Source organism: Astatotilapia calliptera, chromosome 6 (assembly GCF_900246225.1).
Source record: "Astatotilapia calliptera chromosome 6, fAstCal1.2, whole genome shotgun sequence".
NCBI classification, from domain to species: Eukaryota; Metazoa; Chordata; class Actinopteri; order Cichliformes; family Cichlidae; genus Astatotilapia; species Astatotilapia calliptera.
Window position 1 is genome coordinate 25480154 of NC_039307.1, and position 16904 is coordinate 25497057.

At 42.6% G+C, this 16904-nt stretch overlaps 1 protein-coding gene across 2 annotated transcripts in view; it reads right to left on the reverse strand.

Moving 5' to 3' along the window:
- Window positions 1–151: 151 nt before the first annotated feature.
- The window catches only part of frem3 (Fras1 related extracellular matrix 3), a 31723-nt gene continuing 14970 nt past the window's right edge, over window positions 152–16904 (reverse strand). Inside the window, exons 3-24 of one of the 2 annotated variants that reach the window (XM_026171332.1) lie at window positions 14808–14954; window positions 13109–13339; window positions 12908–13033; window positions 12415–12666; window positions 9883–10032; window positions 9587–9796; window positions 8994–9191; window positions 8716–8880; window positions 8159–8341; window positions 7936–8066; window positions 5915–6073; window positions 5482–5785; window positions 5270–5401; window positions 4840–5171; window positions 4040–4232; window positions 3845–3949; window positions 3406–3533; window positions 3181–3315; window positions 2960–3086; window positions 2678–2865; window positions 2433–2579; window positions 152–1691 (exon numbers count right to left, since the gene is read on the reverse strand). In XM_026171332.1, the coding sequence (XP_026027117.1) occupies window positions 1134–1691; window positions 2433–2579; window positions 2678–2865; window positions 2960–3086; window positions 3181–3315; window positions 3406–3533; window positions 3845–3949; window positions 4040–4232; window positions 4840–5171; window positions 5270–5401; window positions 5482–5785; window positions 5915–6073; window positions 7936–8066; window positions 8159–8341; window positions 8716–8880; window positions 8994–9191; window positions 9587–9796; window positions 9883–10032; window positions 12415–12666; window positions 12908–13033; window positions 13109–13339; window positions 14808–14954 (4301 nt within the window). In that variant the 3' untranslated portion in view covers window positions 152–1133. Of the gene's footprint in view, window positions 1692–2432; window positions 2580–2677; window positions 2866–2959; window positions 3087–3180; window positions 3316–3405; window positions 3534–3844; window positions 3950–4039; window positions 4233–4839; window positions 5172–5269; window positions 5402–5481; window positions 5786–5914; window positions 6074–7935; window positions 8067–8158; window positions 8342–8715; window positions 8881–8993; window positions 9192–9586; window positions 9797–9882; window positions 10033–12414; window positions 12667–12907; window positions 13340–14807; window positions 14955–16904 lie in introns of both variants that reach the window. The other variant, XM_026171330.1, reaches the window with a different exon arrangement.

Here is a 16904-nt window from a genome sequence, read left to right on the forward strand (position 1 = left end):
CCACATTCCATTGCTTGAAACAAACAATATGTACCCTTTTTTATTTTTAAGAAAACATCTGTTCTTGTATCTTATATTGTAGAAAATGTCTTTTTGAGCATCGCAAATAAATCTCCCCCCTTTTTTTAAAAAAAACAAACAAAAAAGCTGATAAATGACACGTTCATAAAATATTTCTTTTCAGTTTGGCAGTTTAAGTTTACATACATCCAGTATTTGGAAAATTTTCACAAAGTTAATAAGCCATAAAAGTCTACTAATAGTTGGCACATTAAAATATGCTGTCACTTGTAGAAGGAAAAAGTATAGTTTTTATACTGCACTTGTTTTCAGGCCTTGATCAACAAACCAGACAGATTTTTCTTTTTTCAAGTTTCACCAGGGTGTAGTAATACTTTTTTTCCTTTTACCCATAGTCCTACATTGATATGTACACAGATAGGTGTGCATCTGATTTTAGCCACATTTATCTAGAAAATGTAAAAAAAAAAAGTGGATTTCTGCATTTTCAAAAGACTAAAATAACATTTACAATCCCTTTCAGTGACACCACAGTAGTACTCTTCTCAGTAGTAGTATTGCAGGCTTCTTATAGAAGGAAAAAGAATCACATCATTCATTAAGCTCAGTTTTGACTAACATTCAGTCCTTTTTGTTCTCCACTAAAAAAACATAATGAACATGGTGAAATACAGCAATTAACAAAAAAAAAAGACTGAATAGAAAATAATTTGCTTTTATGAGATTTAAACAAGGATGCCATTTACTCACAAGTTACATTACATGCATTTGCAAACACTGGATAAAGAGCGATATTTTACAACTTGGAACCTAAATGAAACAGATATATTTGGAGGGGCTTCTACTTATATCCATGATCCTGCATAGGTTGTAATAAAGGCACGAACGTACAGTAAATTAAAGACAAACAATTATCAGAGATCAGCAAGCCTCATTATTCTGGTGCATTCACGCCTGTGGGCCCCGAGTACTGACATCCTTTGCTGTCCACAGACTGTTCTGGGCTCTTTTCAGTGCTACACAAGTTTGGCATCGAAGGCACATTGGTGGAGGAGACTTATCAAAGTCCCTTTAATAGGGGACAGATGTTTGAACTGGAGCCGGGCCCACATTTACACCTCTGAGCTGTCTGAGCCACCCCACATGCCTGCTGGGCTGTGACTGTAGCCGTTGTAGGCTGAAGAAGAGGAGGTGGCGTAAGGAGTGTACTGGCTCTTCTTTTCACGCTTCTTGCGCCGGAGCAGGAGAATGACGACGGTGGCAATGAGGCAGGTGAGGAGGATCAGGCCTGCGACGCCCACCAGCAAAGGTATAGTGGAAGTATCACTCGGCTCTCTGCCTGAACTCTCCAGCAGGGGGCGCTCTAAGAAACTGTCACGATTAGGGAGCCAAGGCTGGCGCTGGCTGACCACAATGCGGTCTCTTCGGTCCAGGGCGATGTGCTGGATGTTGGTGCCCCGATTATTTTCGATACCGATGTCTTGGGCTACAGCAGGAGCGGAGAAAGAGGGGGCGGCACGGCGGTGGCGGGTGGAGGAGCGGGGTTGCTCAACAGAGAAGATGCTGTGATGGAGGTACTCTACGCTGCGCTTGCCAATGTTGCGGTTGGCATTTTCTCTGGAGCGGACAGTGTAGATGGTGTGGATGAACCATTCTCGACCAGCAGCCACCTGAAAGCACAAGATGTGTAATTCTCTTTAAGTCTGGGCCTGTGCAAAACAACTACGGAGGACCAGAAGTGCCAAATTTAAAAAACAAACAAAAAATATTTAATAATAATAATAATAAATAAAGTATTTTATCATTAAATGTACAACCATTAATCCTACTATAATATTTGTAGCATATGTACGCACATATGTCTGTAAGTATCCTACCTCGTTCTTACCGGGTGGGCCAGTCGCAACAATACTTTGCACAAACATTGTCACACATACAGCGATCATTAATATCAAAATATTTTTAAAAACATTTATATTTCCATTTAAATTCGTTTCACCCTTCACATTTAACATATGTTGCTTGTAGCTTTATGGTAACCAAAGCTTGTGTCTTTGATTGAATTTTGTTTGATAAATGCGAAACAAAGACTTTGAAAAGAAGAATTTGAAAAAATATTGCAGGCCGTGCTAGTTTATTCCATCGCTTTTGCATTAGTTCCCATATTTATTATCATTACCACTTAAAATTCAGTTTTGTATTATTACGTTATGTGTATTTATTGATTTTTATCAATTTTGATCAATTTCTACTTTAACATGAGGGTGCTGTCATTCAAAGGATCAACATGGAAAAGCATGTCTATGTTTTTCACCATATTTACTTAAATTATTCATTTATTTATGGTTTTTTTGTTTCTTCAGTTTTGGGCCTCCATATATGAACATATTGTATCTGAGAATAATGCAGACCTGAAAAAGTGGAGAGGAAGACAGTGTGAAGCCGTCAGTGCCTGGCTGTCTGATCAAAGACAGAGCTCCTGGTGTGTCCTGCGCCAGTGTGGCCTTAAAAGAAACGTCACCAAATGATGTAGCTTGAGTCTCTGGCTGGGCTTTGTCCTGCAGAACGGCACACACACACAGAAAAATCAGAAACCCCATCTACTTTTTTCACTTCCACAGTATCCAATCATACTTTGTGATCTATTGCATCATACCAGGATCTTGAATCTGTGCAGTAGAGAGGGTGCGTCTGCCAGGCAGCCATACTCTTTGTTAGTGGGGTTGTATTTGGGAACGTAACCATCCATTCCGGTGCAGAGGAAGACTTTCTCAATGCTGCAGGAGAAGGAGTCACCCAGGTTCTGGACTGGATCCACCATCACACGGCCATAAATCATGGAGCCTGAATTGAAGTACAGATGACGTGACATTCCCTGTGGGTCATGGTTTCCCACTGTGATGTTACTTAACACCACTAGATGGCAGCAGTGTAGTACCTTCTGAAAAAGCAGCATCGGTTCCTTCTCCAAATCCCATGGAGCCATCGGACAACCACAGCTCTTTCTTGGACAGCAGGAACATTTGTGTGTTGAGGCTGAACTCGGCTGCCACCGGGTCACTCACCTGCCGAGCAAGGATCATTAAAAAGGCAATAAATAATGCATCAAAGTGTAAATACAACACACTGAAAAAGCCTTTAAGAGCGATCAGCTCTAACCTGCTGGAAGCGAATGTCCATATCAAAAGTAAGCGGCTCCCTTGGGTGGCAGACAGGAGGGATGCTGAACTCCCCATTGGGTGATGCAATGCAGGGGACCAGCTTCACTGTATAAGTCCCGGAGTAGTCTCGTACCTAGAGGTTGGACAGACATTGAGGAATGGGGCTGTTTGGTTTGCTATTTCTTTACCAGTTGAAGGATGCTTTCACAGTTAAATGACTCACAGCAAAATCAGAGACAAAGCTCCACTGCTGCATGGGCTGGTTGTATGTAGGCTCAGTCCTGACCAGGGCTAGAGTGAACGTCAGCCCAGAGTGGTCAGCACATATCACCATAGATGACACGCTGGTTCCTGAAAACAAACATGTATACAGTCATAAATCTTCACAAATGCAATTTGCCCAACCTAAGCTAGTAACAGTGTCTACTTATTTATAGAGTGACCTTTCACACTGCCTGTGCTACTTGCGGCCTAAAAGTAAACGCTGTTGGGTCATTTTGACATTTGCTGAATGACCTCTGGGTCTTTCAAACAGGAAGACCCCTGAGGTGGAACTCCATAAATAGATAACGACAGGATGTGGACCACAGGGTAATCAGAGGCGGCTTGTACAGAATGACCCCACAAGATGGGTTTAGGGTGTGTACACTGTACATGCATACCTGGATGAGACATGACAAACTGCCCCCTGAAGCGTGCCTCGGTCTTGAAGTTGACAACGAGACGGCCCTCCTCATTTATACGCATACTGGTGGGGTACATGGCTCCTACGAGTACAGAGGGGAACGTTTTCCAATGAGCGTCACCAATTTACATTTTTCCTCAGTAAAGACTAACAGCGTTGGCTATGAAGATACCTTGTAGTTCAGCTTCAGGTGGGCTGCCAATGCCATCCTGCCACAGAATAGCTGTGTCATACACAAAGGTGAGCTTGAGCTCTGATTGCAGGTCAAAGTGCTGCCAGCCTCCGACAGCCACCGGAGAGTGGAAGACGTAAGACACAAAGAGAGGAACACGCAGGGTGACATAAGACTGGACCAGGTTCAGCACCTAAATGGGCAGGGAAAAGGCACCGTCGTGAATAATACCTATTTCTTTGGGAACTAATGCTAGTGAGTGTCTTTAATCATCCAGGTAAGAAAATCCCAGGAAGTTGATTCTGCTCATCTGGACTTTTTCAGTGAAACACACTTTTTGTCCCTCATCCAAGTGACTTCTTCAATCTCAGCTGGCTGCAGGTTTCTCCAACCTTACAAATGCTACAGTTGCAATAATGACCAAAACTAACACCACTGGCTAACAAAACTGAGCTAACAGCCCGAGCTTCAGTCATGCAGCTGTATCATTTATAAGGTTGGAGAAACCTCTAGTCAGCCGGTCACTTGGATGAATAACGCGACCTCCAGATGAACACAATCAACTTTATGGGGTACTGCTAGCAAGCTAGCTAGAGACAGGCTCACCAGGCAATTCAGCTAATACCAGTTGAATCACAATATCTCATTCATAATGTTACTATATAGCTTTCTGCTGGAAAACCTTGGATCCTGGCCCTCCTGTAAATGTTACAAACTTAAAAAAAATATTCAGACTGAGTAAAATGTGGTGATTTTAAAACACATTTTACCGTCTTCACTTATTTAACTTTTTTTCCTACCTGTCCATCGGTTCCGATGGATCCTCCACAGTCGTTCAGCAGCTCTGACATGTCATAGTAGCTGGTGAACTCCCAGAGGCAGGCCTCTAAGTTGAGATTCCTGTAAAAGCGCAGAGAGTTGGCTGAACGCATGACAACGCTGTATTGATAGGGCGATGTCTCCCCAATTATTTCAGGGTTCTTTGTTGCGTCTGTGATGAAGCCGTAGCCGGTTTGGATCTCATTGAAGTCCAGCAAATTGGAGCAGCGATGGTTGCCCACACGTGTGCCATCCGGGCTCAGGGTAAGCTCAAAGTTGGACAGAGGTCTTGTGGAGATCACTGGCAGCATTCCTGATGAACGGGCAAAAGATTGTTTTGTTTTTTTTTTGTCACACACATTGGCTATATAAGGGCATATATTGAGATTTGCAACAAAATTTGCCACTTACCGTCCATGTGAGGCATGTGGACTGTCAGTTTGATGAGGTTGGGAAAGTCTGGATCATCTGGACCCGTGTAGCGAATCTTTGCAGAGAAAGGTTCAGCTCCAACAGTACCCGGGATACGAGGCTGACACATACCTGCAAAAGGTAGGGTCAGCTAAACCAGATAATTCTACATCCAGTATTTTGTCTGTAAATCTCTGCTGGCTTCTTCTTACCCTCCTCTTTGCTGATCACAACTATAGAACTGACGAGCTCCAGGCCAGCATCTCCGTTGGCATTGAAAGCCCTTGCTGCACACTGAACCCTAGAGCCGGCTTGGAAGTAGATTGAATCCAAGGTGATGGACTTGGTGTTGGTGAAGAAAGTGTTAGTGTCCACTTCCCTCATGGGGCTGGTTACTCCATCTGATCCGGTGGGAGCGCTGATGAGCCAGCGGTACTGAGTGAGCGTGTCGTTGATGTTCTCCGCGGCACAGATGGAACCCGTTTTATCAAAGTCATGATGTTTAGGGTTGCAGGCCTGGAAACAATATGATAAACCTTACATTTTTAAAAACAGCATTACCAATATGTTTTATATAATAATTACTACTGAAAAAGTGCTTTGTTTGATTCTATATTAGAGTAAATAAAGCAGCGTCTCACTCACCGTCACACAAACAACAGGGTATCCATTGGGTGGGTAGGGTCTGTCTTTCATTTTAGATGTGTCGTCATACATGAGAAGGGAAACCACTTGGGGGATGGCAGGAAAAGTAACATCTGCCACACTGTCCATCTCCTCAATGTAAACAATGGCCTTGTTCATCTGGGAAACAGAGAGAAAACGCAGAGTCAACTGGCTGTCATCCTAAACAACTACCCAACACTTTAAATAAGCCTATAGCGCTGCCATTTAGACTATTAGATTATGGGTATCATTAATGTGTATGCATGTGTAAAAAGCACATACTCTAACTCATAATCTAGTGTGGCAAAGGTTTAGAAGTAACATATTTATCTCATTGAATGCTTTGGTTCAAAACAATGCAGTGTGATTAGTCATTACCACAATTTGGTGTACAGTCACTGGACACCTTATTAGGTACACCTAGCAAATCGAATGATGCAGTTATACTGCAATTCTTCTTCACCTAGTCCTTTGCAACTTTCCCTATGTGTGTTTAATCATTTGTATTTCTAGTTATTAGTTACATGTTTAGTCAGTTCCCTTTCTAGGTTGTCTTGGTCTCATCTGTAAGTCCTCTCCATGTCATTCTCTCTCGTTCTCCCTCTCTCTCAGCTCTGTCATGTCTCTCTCTCGTGTACAAGTTTGTGTGTCTCTGTGTGTGTTTTCTGTTTTATTGTGAGTCTTTCCCTGTGTGTATTAAGTTCTGTTTCACTTCCCCTTGTCATTAGATGTATTTAGTCCAGCTGTGTTCCCATGTGTCTCCACCACTAATCACCCTCCTGTGTGTATACAGTGTCAGTCTCCCTTGTCAGAACATCTGTTATGTTCCAATCATGTATCTTTTAAATTCCTGTCCCTGGATGTCCTCCATTGTGTATCCCTGTTCTGTGCTCCAGTTTCCCTATTGCTATTCCCAGTGTAGATTCCCGTTTATGTTTTGGGTTTTCATCTTCGTTTGTATCTGTTCCAACGCCTCGAAGGGCTCGCTTTCTGTTTAACCCTTCGTCTGCCTTTGTGTCTGCATTTGGGTCCTCATTACACTCATTCAAGAGAGTCTATATGAATTGTAGTCTTACTTTTCTGTTTTTAGCCAACGGGAGTGGCACCTGGTGTGGTCTTCTGCATACCTAAGATGCTCTTCAGTTTCCGAAATACTCAGACCAGCTCATCTGGCACCAACAACCATTTAAATCAAATTTCATCCTTTTTCTGATGGTCGGTGTAAACTTCAGCAGTTTGTCTTGACCATGTCTAAATGCCTAAATACATTGAGTTGCTGCCACGTGATTGGCTGATTAGATATTTGTGTTAGAAAGCAGTTGAACGGGTGTATTTGTTAAAATATCTGAGGAGTGTATCTGAATGAAGCCAGCCCGAAGAAATTTTCATCTGTTTTCACAAAATTGTCTTTTCAATGCACTGTTCACAAAGAAATACACTCTGAGTAATACTGCAAACACACTGGGTGCTGGAGATTAATAGTTATGCCACAATGGATTTTGATTTGCTCCTAAACATGTTTATCAATCAACTCTTGATAAACAAATTAGTTGTGAATTCAAAACATTGCTATTATAATATCTGCCGTGCAGCCCTCGAGATTAGTTTATTTTCACCGAAATAAAACATTGTCATTTTAAATGATACAGTGTAATTTCAACACACAAATTGTACTGTAATCACCTATTTCTGTCACGTGAGCTGTACATGCCTGCTGTAGAGTATATGGGCAGAATGTCGCCATTCTGTTTATAGGTTTGTCTTCTGTTTGGCTCTGCTGGGACATTCCCCTCAGCATCTCATTCCTGCTTTTTATATATCTGTGGTTCAGGCGTGCTGACAGCATTGCCAGCTGCTGCCTGCTTATTTTAACACAGGCTGACATGACAGGGCTCCTGTGTAGATCTGCAGTACTGTACCCCGCACATACACAACCTTCTTCTGGGTTTATATTTGTTTATGCGCATCTGCTCGTGCATCCCACGTGGCCGTCGTCTCACCTGTATTTCAGCCACCATATTGTCATCAGGCTTCATGTGCACAGTGAAGGCCTCTCTCATCTCTCTCTGACCGTCATACAGGACCTCAATCTCCACAAAGTGTTCCTTCTCGCCCTCCTTGAACGCCACATCTTAAAACACAAACAGTGACGTGTGCAGTCATATCAGGAGGCAGCATGCAAGTTACTTAGTCACTGTGTAGCTGCTAAAACCAGGTTCTCACCCTCTGACATCGGGTTATAATCTTCTCCAGAGGTTGCAGACCCATCCTTTGTGTGCACCCTCACTACTGAAACCTTTGAAGTGTCACCAAAACGAAGAATAGGAATCTTCACTGTGGCCACTTCGCCTTTCACCTGGGGCTCACGCACACTATACTTGATCTCAGAGAAACGGATGATCGGCTCTGGAAGAAAAATTGTATTCACGTACTATAAACATTTAAATGAACATATTTTTTTTCTTTTGAACATCTTTGATTTGAACTCAGATTTTACCAAATAACAATGTGGTTTATGGGAATAAGTGTTAAAAAAGGCAAAGGTACTGAGATTCTCGTGTTCTGTTGTTAGCAGATGTTATGAGACGCAGCAAAATAATTGAGCTATTCTATTGTAGTTATTTACATCAGTTTTAGCTAACTTAGTACAAATACACACTCTTTGGCTTGGGCCAGGGGTATCTTTTTTTTCCTCAGCCAAGATATTTGATACATTTTTTCCCACTTGTGCAAATGTTGTTTTATTATTTGCAATATATTTAGTTCCAGAAAACACGTACTGTCTTTCTCATCTGTGATAGTGACCAGTGCTTCCTTCTGCTCCCCGATAGAGGCTCCGTAAGGAGACTTGCTCTTAGGAGTTCCCAGCACCAAGCGGAATTCCTCATCCTCCTCATGGATGGAGTCGTCTACCAGGGTAACCACACATGGCTTTTCACTCTCACCTGGGGAGAAAATTAGGGTACAGAGAATAAATATTATATATATGTATAAATACACCTCAAATGATACATGAAAGATTAGTTTGGGTGGCAGGGTGTCAGAGGGAGGGTGTCACCTGGCAGGAAGGTGATGACTGATGCATCAGTATTGGGCCTTTCGTTATAGTCCATCATGACCTGAGCAGAGCCTTGGCGAGTGTAACAGCGTGCAGTGGATCTGAGGCTGATGTCTCCACTGCGGTACACTGTGGCTGTTACCTCCCCATCAGACTCATCCACCTTGTAGCTTCCTTCCTTAAACTGAACCTTAGGCACTGAGAAGCCAACAAGCAATCAATTACAAGAAAGTCTTCACAAATTTAAAAGAAGATAGTGTTTCATGCTATGAAGAATCCATATTTTTTTAAAGCGATCTGATATTTTTTGTCCTACAATTTATGTGTAAAACCATTTAATAAATGCTTCATAATGTACATATGTATAATAGTTAAGAGCCAGCATATGACATCTTACATGAAAAGTATTCAGAAAGTCTTTATTTGTCCTTAAAGCTACATAACAGTGCGCCAGAGTAGCCATTAAGTCATTGTTTATTTACTGATAATGAACTTTTTTATAAGTAATATGAATATAGAATATCTTCTGAAAAGATTATGAGTGCAGATTTATAAATCCGTACTTTGGTTTGATTTCTAAACCTGATACTCACAGTCAGTGACAGTATCATTGATGGTGATGGTCGTCTTGCTTGGTTCTCCTAGCACCGCATTCATGGGCATCCGCAACACAAGGTCAAAGGTCTCGGGTCCCTCTAGTTCCGGCTGGCCCAAGTCATCCAGGATGGTTACTCTAAAAGTCTGCATTGTCACCCCTGGAGCAAAGTCCAGGTTGCGGCTAATGCCAACGTAGTCCTGTCCAGCTGGCAGACAGAGAAGAAGCCATTAAATGATGGGGTTATTTAATGCGATTGAGTGCTGTGGATTCTGTCAAACGTCTGATTTTTACCTTCAGCAGAAACGGGGTCGCTTTTCCTGGAGCGGATGGTGACGGTAGCGGTTTTGGACAGGTCAGTGCCTGTCCTCCAAACCTTTACCTCGACATAGCCTGAGCTCTCATCCACGATATACTCAGGCTCACCGAAGTACAGTGAAGGCTCTGTGAGAGTTGGGAATATTAGGAAGGGAAATTAGTAAATAATTGAGCCATGATCAGCGGTCAGTATTTTCTTAATGGAAATATTCTGACAAAGTAGTTTCCAAAACCGCATAAAGTGAAGGAAGTAATCTGTGTTTTCTCTACAGGCTCTTAAAACAAAGATCTTTTTGTGGCACAGCATAAGCCCAGACATTTGGATGTTGGCAGTTAATTTGTGAGGATATTTAGACTACATGTTTTGTAGTTCAGGTTCAGGGACAGATTGAAGTGAATAGCTGAGCAAAATGCCCCCATTTTTTACTCAGCACAGGAAGAGAGCTGTCATCCATCTTATCCTGCCTCAACCTTCCTCCCCCACTTATCTAAATCCCGACAGCTCTCTCTGAACTCAACGCCAAAGGGTTGAGGGTACACCTGATGAATAAGCTGTGTGCTTGTATGTGCACAGGCAATGATGGGTAAGCGAAGGGACGCTCCTGGAGTCTGATGACAGAGAAGCTGATAAGAAGCATGGTAAAGGAGGGGAGGGGGGTGGTGGCAGAGACAGAGAGGCAACCGTCTCCTTTGTAAAGACAGAGGGCAAGAATTCAGACCGCTGGAACACATTCATCTCTCTTCACTTGTGTATAAAGCAGGTTTTCAACACACTGCGTCCGGCCAGCGCTCTTAGAGATCTGACCTATAGATAGACGTGGAGATATAGAGGTTCATCTTTTCAGAGCTGATATGTAACAAAAGTCAATAAAAATCTATCACTGTATCTGTTAACCATTTCGGGACACTATGAGTGAATGTCAGATGTCTCAATAATTTCCCTCTCAGTAATTACTACTTGAGGAGAAACGGCAGATCTGCTCTTAAAGTTTACTTAGAAGTCGATGTATGCTGCGAGAGACAACTGAAGCTGAGGGAATGGTTGCTGGGATGCATTCAGCGCCTTCCGGCTTCTATTTAGCACCAAAATAAGGGTGAGAGGGTGAAGTGAGTGCCAACATGGCAACCTTAAGATCAGTGGGAGGAAGATCCAGACAAACAGTAACAATAGAGGCTCGTCGTTGGCAAGGTCCCAAACCACAAGTTTACTCAGGCAGGGCTGATTGTTTAACAGAGACGCACACATTACAGGCACTGAAGCAGATTTGTGGCGCGGTGGTACTTCAGGACCCACCAAGAAGAAGAAGAAGGATCACAATAGAGGTTTACAATAAAGACTCTTCTCTTGTCTCTTCACGTGTCTGGGAATGCACAATGGTTATATTTATATAAAGATCAATTAAACTCCAAGCAAGTGCGAGAAACGGGCGAAAGGCGCGAGAGACGGGGTAAATGTGAGAAAGGAAAATAAATCTGTCATCAATGATTCAGAAAAGAAAGTACAAGAGGCTCTAATGAATGTTGTGATTCTTTCTCAAGCTAATATGTTGAGACTCCTTAGAGATACAGACCACATAGTGCTGGAAAACATGCCAGTCATTTGGATTCCCTGCATAATAGCCTCCCCCCCCCCCCCCTCCACCACCTGCCTTTTGGTCCCTTCATACAAAGGGGTGCCCTCTGTTTCCCCCTGGGCCTTCCTAAATGCCGGTGAGGGTCGCCCGCGGAGCGCGGTGAGATTTAAAGTCCTTTGATCTGTCGGGCTACAGTGTAGCATAACATTCACAGAGGTCGCCTTTTCCCCACTCAGCACCTGTCTGCTGTTATCTTGTATCTGACGCCCAGACAGGCTGAGTATAGTGGATAACTGTAGCATAAACACAGCCATACTGTCGAGCCGCTGATGCAGGCGCAGCATCCAGGTCTTTAGGCTTTGGTGATTGTGGTGATCAGACTGTCTGCGCACCTTTGGTGGATTAATAGCGAGCAGACATGCAAATGCAAACACAGAGCAAAGAGACTCTGTAAGCAACAGGATCAAGCACACCTGCCGCCCTCTGTGGCTCTCTAACTGCAGCAAAGGATGTCAGCGTACACCAACAAACCTGGTGACCAACTACAAGAAGCATCTTACTGCTGTGTTTTGCTCAGGGTCAAATACTTATTCCACTCAATGACATGCAAATCAGGTCATAACTTTTATGTAATGTGTTTTTCTTCTGGATTTTTGATTTTGATATTCTGTCTCTCTGAGTTAAAATGAAACTAGCGTAAAATTTGTGAGTGTTTGAGTAAAACTACAAATTCAGCAGGGGATCAAATAATCATTTTCCACACTGTACGTGCAATAGTTTCACGAGGTCCCTCCTTCTGTCTGTAAACAGATGATTGATGGAGATCCCTCTCTTCATCTTCAACTCCGGGTCTGATGCGGGTCCAAAAAGAACGAGCTCAGCTCAGCATACGTTCATCATTATTTTTCTCAAATGATCAAACGCTCCCACTCACCGTCATCGCTGTCTGCCAAAATGGTGACTTTGGCAGACGGGAAGTTGGCGCCCACCTGGCCCCCCATGGGCATGCTGAGGCTGACGTTAAAGCTCTCCTCTTCCTCGTAAAGGGAGTCATCGATGATAATGACGCGACAGGCTTTTTCGCGCTCATCCTTATCGAAGCGCAGCACGCTGGTGTGGTCCTCGGGCCGGGTGATGTAGTCAGAGTAGGAAAGGACTGTGCTGGGTATGGTGCCGGTGGCTGTTCCTGAGGAATTATGGGAACAGAAAGATCAGTTTGCAGGGAAACTAACAGCAGGAAGTCATTGGACTAAAAAGGGGGAAGTAAAAAATAACACAAAATAAATACTAATTAAATAATCAGCCCTACACATGAACATAGAAATGTTTGCTCTAATATATCACCAGTAGTCAAAAGTAATGAAAGAAAAGGTTCCACTCCTGAAATTTCATTTATTTGTGTTTTGATAAAAACAGATTGATCTCACCTTGCTGAGTGTAACAAACTACCAGGAGCTCCTGGCTGGCATCTCCCGAACGTCGCACTGGCACCAACAGCTCTCCAACATCCTCCTCTATCTTGAACTCTGACTGAGGGATGTAGACGGTCGATTCTGTTTTGAAGGAAAACAAATGAAGGCCAAGAACAACAATTTTGTTCAAATAACTCAAAATAACCAGATTCTTACCATCACCAGGGTCCACAATCTCCACCGTCGCGACGTCAGGAAACTCCATTACAGCCATGACAGGGTCTGACAGATGTATCTCAAATGTTTCCGAGGTCTCAAAGTCCTGGTCTGTGAAGATTTTCACTTTCCAGGTCGCTGTGGTCTGGCCTGGGTTGAACTGAACCTGCTTCTGGGCTTTACCACGGAAATCCTTGTCCTTCTCTGCTGTGCCGTCCTTAGTGGCAATACCTGAGGAAAAGCATTCCAGTGGCAGCAATATTTTACCCCAGTGCTTCCTCCTGGGGCTTATGTCAAAGTACAGGCTTTCATATTTGAACAGTACACATGATAATTTCAATCTGATGCAACAATAACAGGTAGAATATTCTGTCTGCTGACGCCGCAGAATAAGAAAAAGATAGTTCGAGTTTTACGTTCCTTTGCACAGCGAGTGAGTGGCCAGCATGCAAGCCTTACTAGGAAATGTCATACATGAATTCAACTGAACCTCTGTCACAGACAGGACAGGAAATGGAGCAGCAGTCAAAGAAGAAAACAAAAGCTTTGCTCCTTTGGGGACATGTCTGCAGCGTGAGTGTGGAGTTTTTCTTCGTTTGGCTGCAGGGATAAGCTGAGGATAAGCCCTGCAGCCTTAAAAGGAATGTTTAGAGATTTTAACTAAAGGCAGCTATGGTCATGCTTTATTGCAGGTCTGACCTTTAAAAACACATAAATAACATGAAAGTCTAAAGAGACTTTAAAAGTGGGTAATAATTCATTGTTAAAATGTCAGTTTAATAAAGGGTCGTGTGGTATCATCATCCATCATATCTTTTTATGAGTGACAAGCAAGTGGCCCCTTAGGAGCTAAAAAATAAGGCCATTATGGGAGTACCAAAAACTGCACTTTCTTGAAGGGCCACTTGAAGCTGGCTCTAAAAACGAGTGAGTCCCACAATGCTCAGGATCATTTCCAGGAAAGAGTTTAAATTTAGTCATGTGGAAAAAATGTATCTGGACTTTTTAATGAAGTGAAAGTTATAATCCAGCTTACGTAGCTGATGATGTATTTATTGTATATTTAAAGAAGCTAAAGTAACTATGAGGATGGCACTTCATATAACTGGGGAGGACGTGGGTCAGGAGGTGGAGCATGTCATCTACTACTCAGACGGTTGGTGGTTTGATCTCTGGCTGCTCCAGTCTGCATGCCAAAGTATCCATGGGCAAGATACTGAGCCATGCTCCTGATGCGTTCGTTGGAGCGTGAATGTTGGATAGAAAGCACTGAGACAAAAACGCTCTTATGTTTGTGAATGGGTGAATGAGACATGCTGTGTTTTGAATGCTCAAGCAGACTAGAAAAGCATTAACCCGTCCATTTACCATTATATTGTTACCATTATATTATTGGATCATTGCAGCTGTTGATATTAATTACTTATATATTGGTAGCTTGAGTCAACGTATCTCCAAAATAAGCTACTGAAGCTTTAAAATAAATGTTATGGAGTAGAAAATACAATATTTGCATCCAAAATATGAAGCAGACAGTAGCATAACACATAAAAACCTGTTTATGTCTGCAGATTATAGTAAAAGCAATCATTATGTTTGTAAAAACAAACAAAAAACTCACTCATTTCTAAAGCATACAAATTTAATTAGGTTTCCTGCAGTTAATTAGAAGCTAAATAAATGACTTGTCAGCACTTACTGACAAAAGAAGTTTCTCCCAGGTAGCCTCTGCGTTTCAGCGTCACCTCCAGGAATTTGGCATCTTCATCCACCAAATAGTATTCCCTCTCCAGAGAGATCCAGGCCCAGTTGAGTCGGAATGGCTGGGGATTTAGTTTATTTCCACCTAAAGAGAGGCAGGGGGAAAAAGAACCTAACGCATTAGCATTTCATTTGAAACTTCTTTCCGATGGAGACTACAATAATCTGGTTTGTTCCTATCGGGACTCACTGAGGCATATAAACTGCAATCTGCTCTGGGCTCAAGGATAAAAGGAATCAAAGGGATATTTTAATTTAGGAAGGGAAACATGATAACTTAATACCAGGGCTTCTCTAAAGCTCACTTCACCAGGAGGAGTTGCATTACTTGTTATTTCAATGGATTCTTATCCACGTCTACCTACAGCTCTCTCTTATTCTCAGGCCTCAGTAGGATGCCTGCGAACTCAGATAAAATGGAAATTGTCTGCTTTTGAAAAACTCATAGAGTTTTATCTTTATTGAACTTGCCATGCACTGTTCATGCTCTGTAGCGTTCCCTTGTGAAAATAATGAAGTGGAGTGGGGCATTTCCAGGACATAGAGATGAGTCGGATATTATTAGTGACCTCAAAGAGCATATACAAATGATTACATGTTTCTGGCTTTAAAAAAAGTGAGCACAATTACCCCTTTCTACTAATTTCTGACTTTTTATCATACATTAAGCCAGGGGCAGCCAATTAATATTCCCCAAGGGGCCAGATGAGAAACTGAGACTGTTGTGGAGAACTACTTATGGGTGCGGCCATCCACAACAGTTTCTCATGTGGCCCCTTGGGGAATATTAATTGGCTGCCCCTGTTTTAAGGATGATTTAATGTGTGGATGCGCACAATATGAGCCTGAGTAAATACTGAGTGAAAGAGGCTATCCTCCAAAAGTGAAACACATTTGACATGAAATATCAAAAGGTCAGAGTCATAGATCCCGTCTTTAATCCACACTATCTCATGACTCATGTAATCCCTCTAACTGCCAGTTTGGTTTCTATCACTGACTTAATGCAGACAGCTTCAGAAATATGTCAGCAAATAAGTTCTGCTGCATACTTGGAATATTTTTTTTTTAGCAATGGCGGTAAAATAGCTTAATGCTTTATCCTTGAGTGAGGCGAGCCTGGTGACCTGTGACTTTTAAAATGGGTCAGGCTCAGCGGATTCTCTGGATCAGAGAGGTTAGAGACAACTGGCTCGCTTTAGTTTTGCTCGGCTGGTCACACTGAGAGCAGCCCCGCTGACCTAACTCTGTAAAAAAGTTGCTTAGAGGAGTGAGAGGACTTGACTGAATGAGAAGAAGCAGAAGTTTTTGGGAAGATTTTTTAAAGGTTTGATACAGGTGTCAGAAAAAATAAAACAAATGTGAACTAGACATTACACCAGTCAAAGGAGCATGAACAAAAACAAACAACGGGACAATAGAAAGGAGCCTCTCCTTGTCCTCACACTGAACCACCATTGAGCTCATTTTTGCCTCAGTGAAGAAGAAAGGGGCTGCAGTCTTTATGCTATGTGACCGGGGAGAATGAAAACACTGGGGAGCTGAGTGTGGGTATTCAGGATGGGAAGGGGGCCGCTTCCTCGAACCCACATGTCAGCGCTGAAGCCAAGCCAGGTTGTATCACAATAGAAACGATCCACATGGACCAAAAGGCAGAAGCATGATCAGATTCAGCTGATGTTTGATTGAGTAATGATGACTGTCTGGAAAATGTGGGATAGTAAACATAAATAATCACTTTTCATTTCTTTCTCGAAAACAGACTGTGGACAACTGAGTTCAAGTTAAAGAAAGAGTCTTATTCTGTTTAGCGTACACGGATGGATACATGAATGCAGGCTATCCTCTTGCGAAAATGGAGCGGCAATGCCTGGTGAGCACTCTGCACCAGGCTCGTGCTCAGGTTTCCCGCAGCCATGGCTAAAAATACAGGAAACAAGTATCATGTCTGTTTTTGCTTGACCCAAATTCTTCAAGTGTTAATAGAATAACGGGCTTTTGAAAACATTCGACTTTGTTGTGTTCTGAGCAGAAT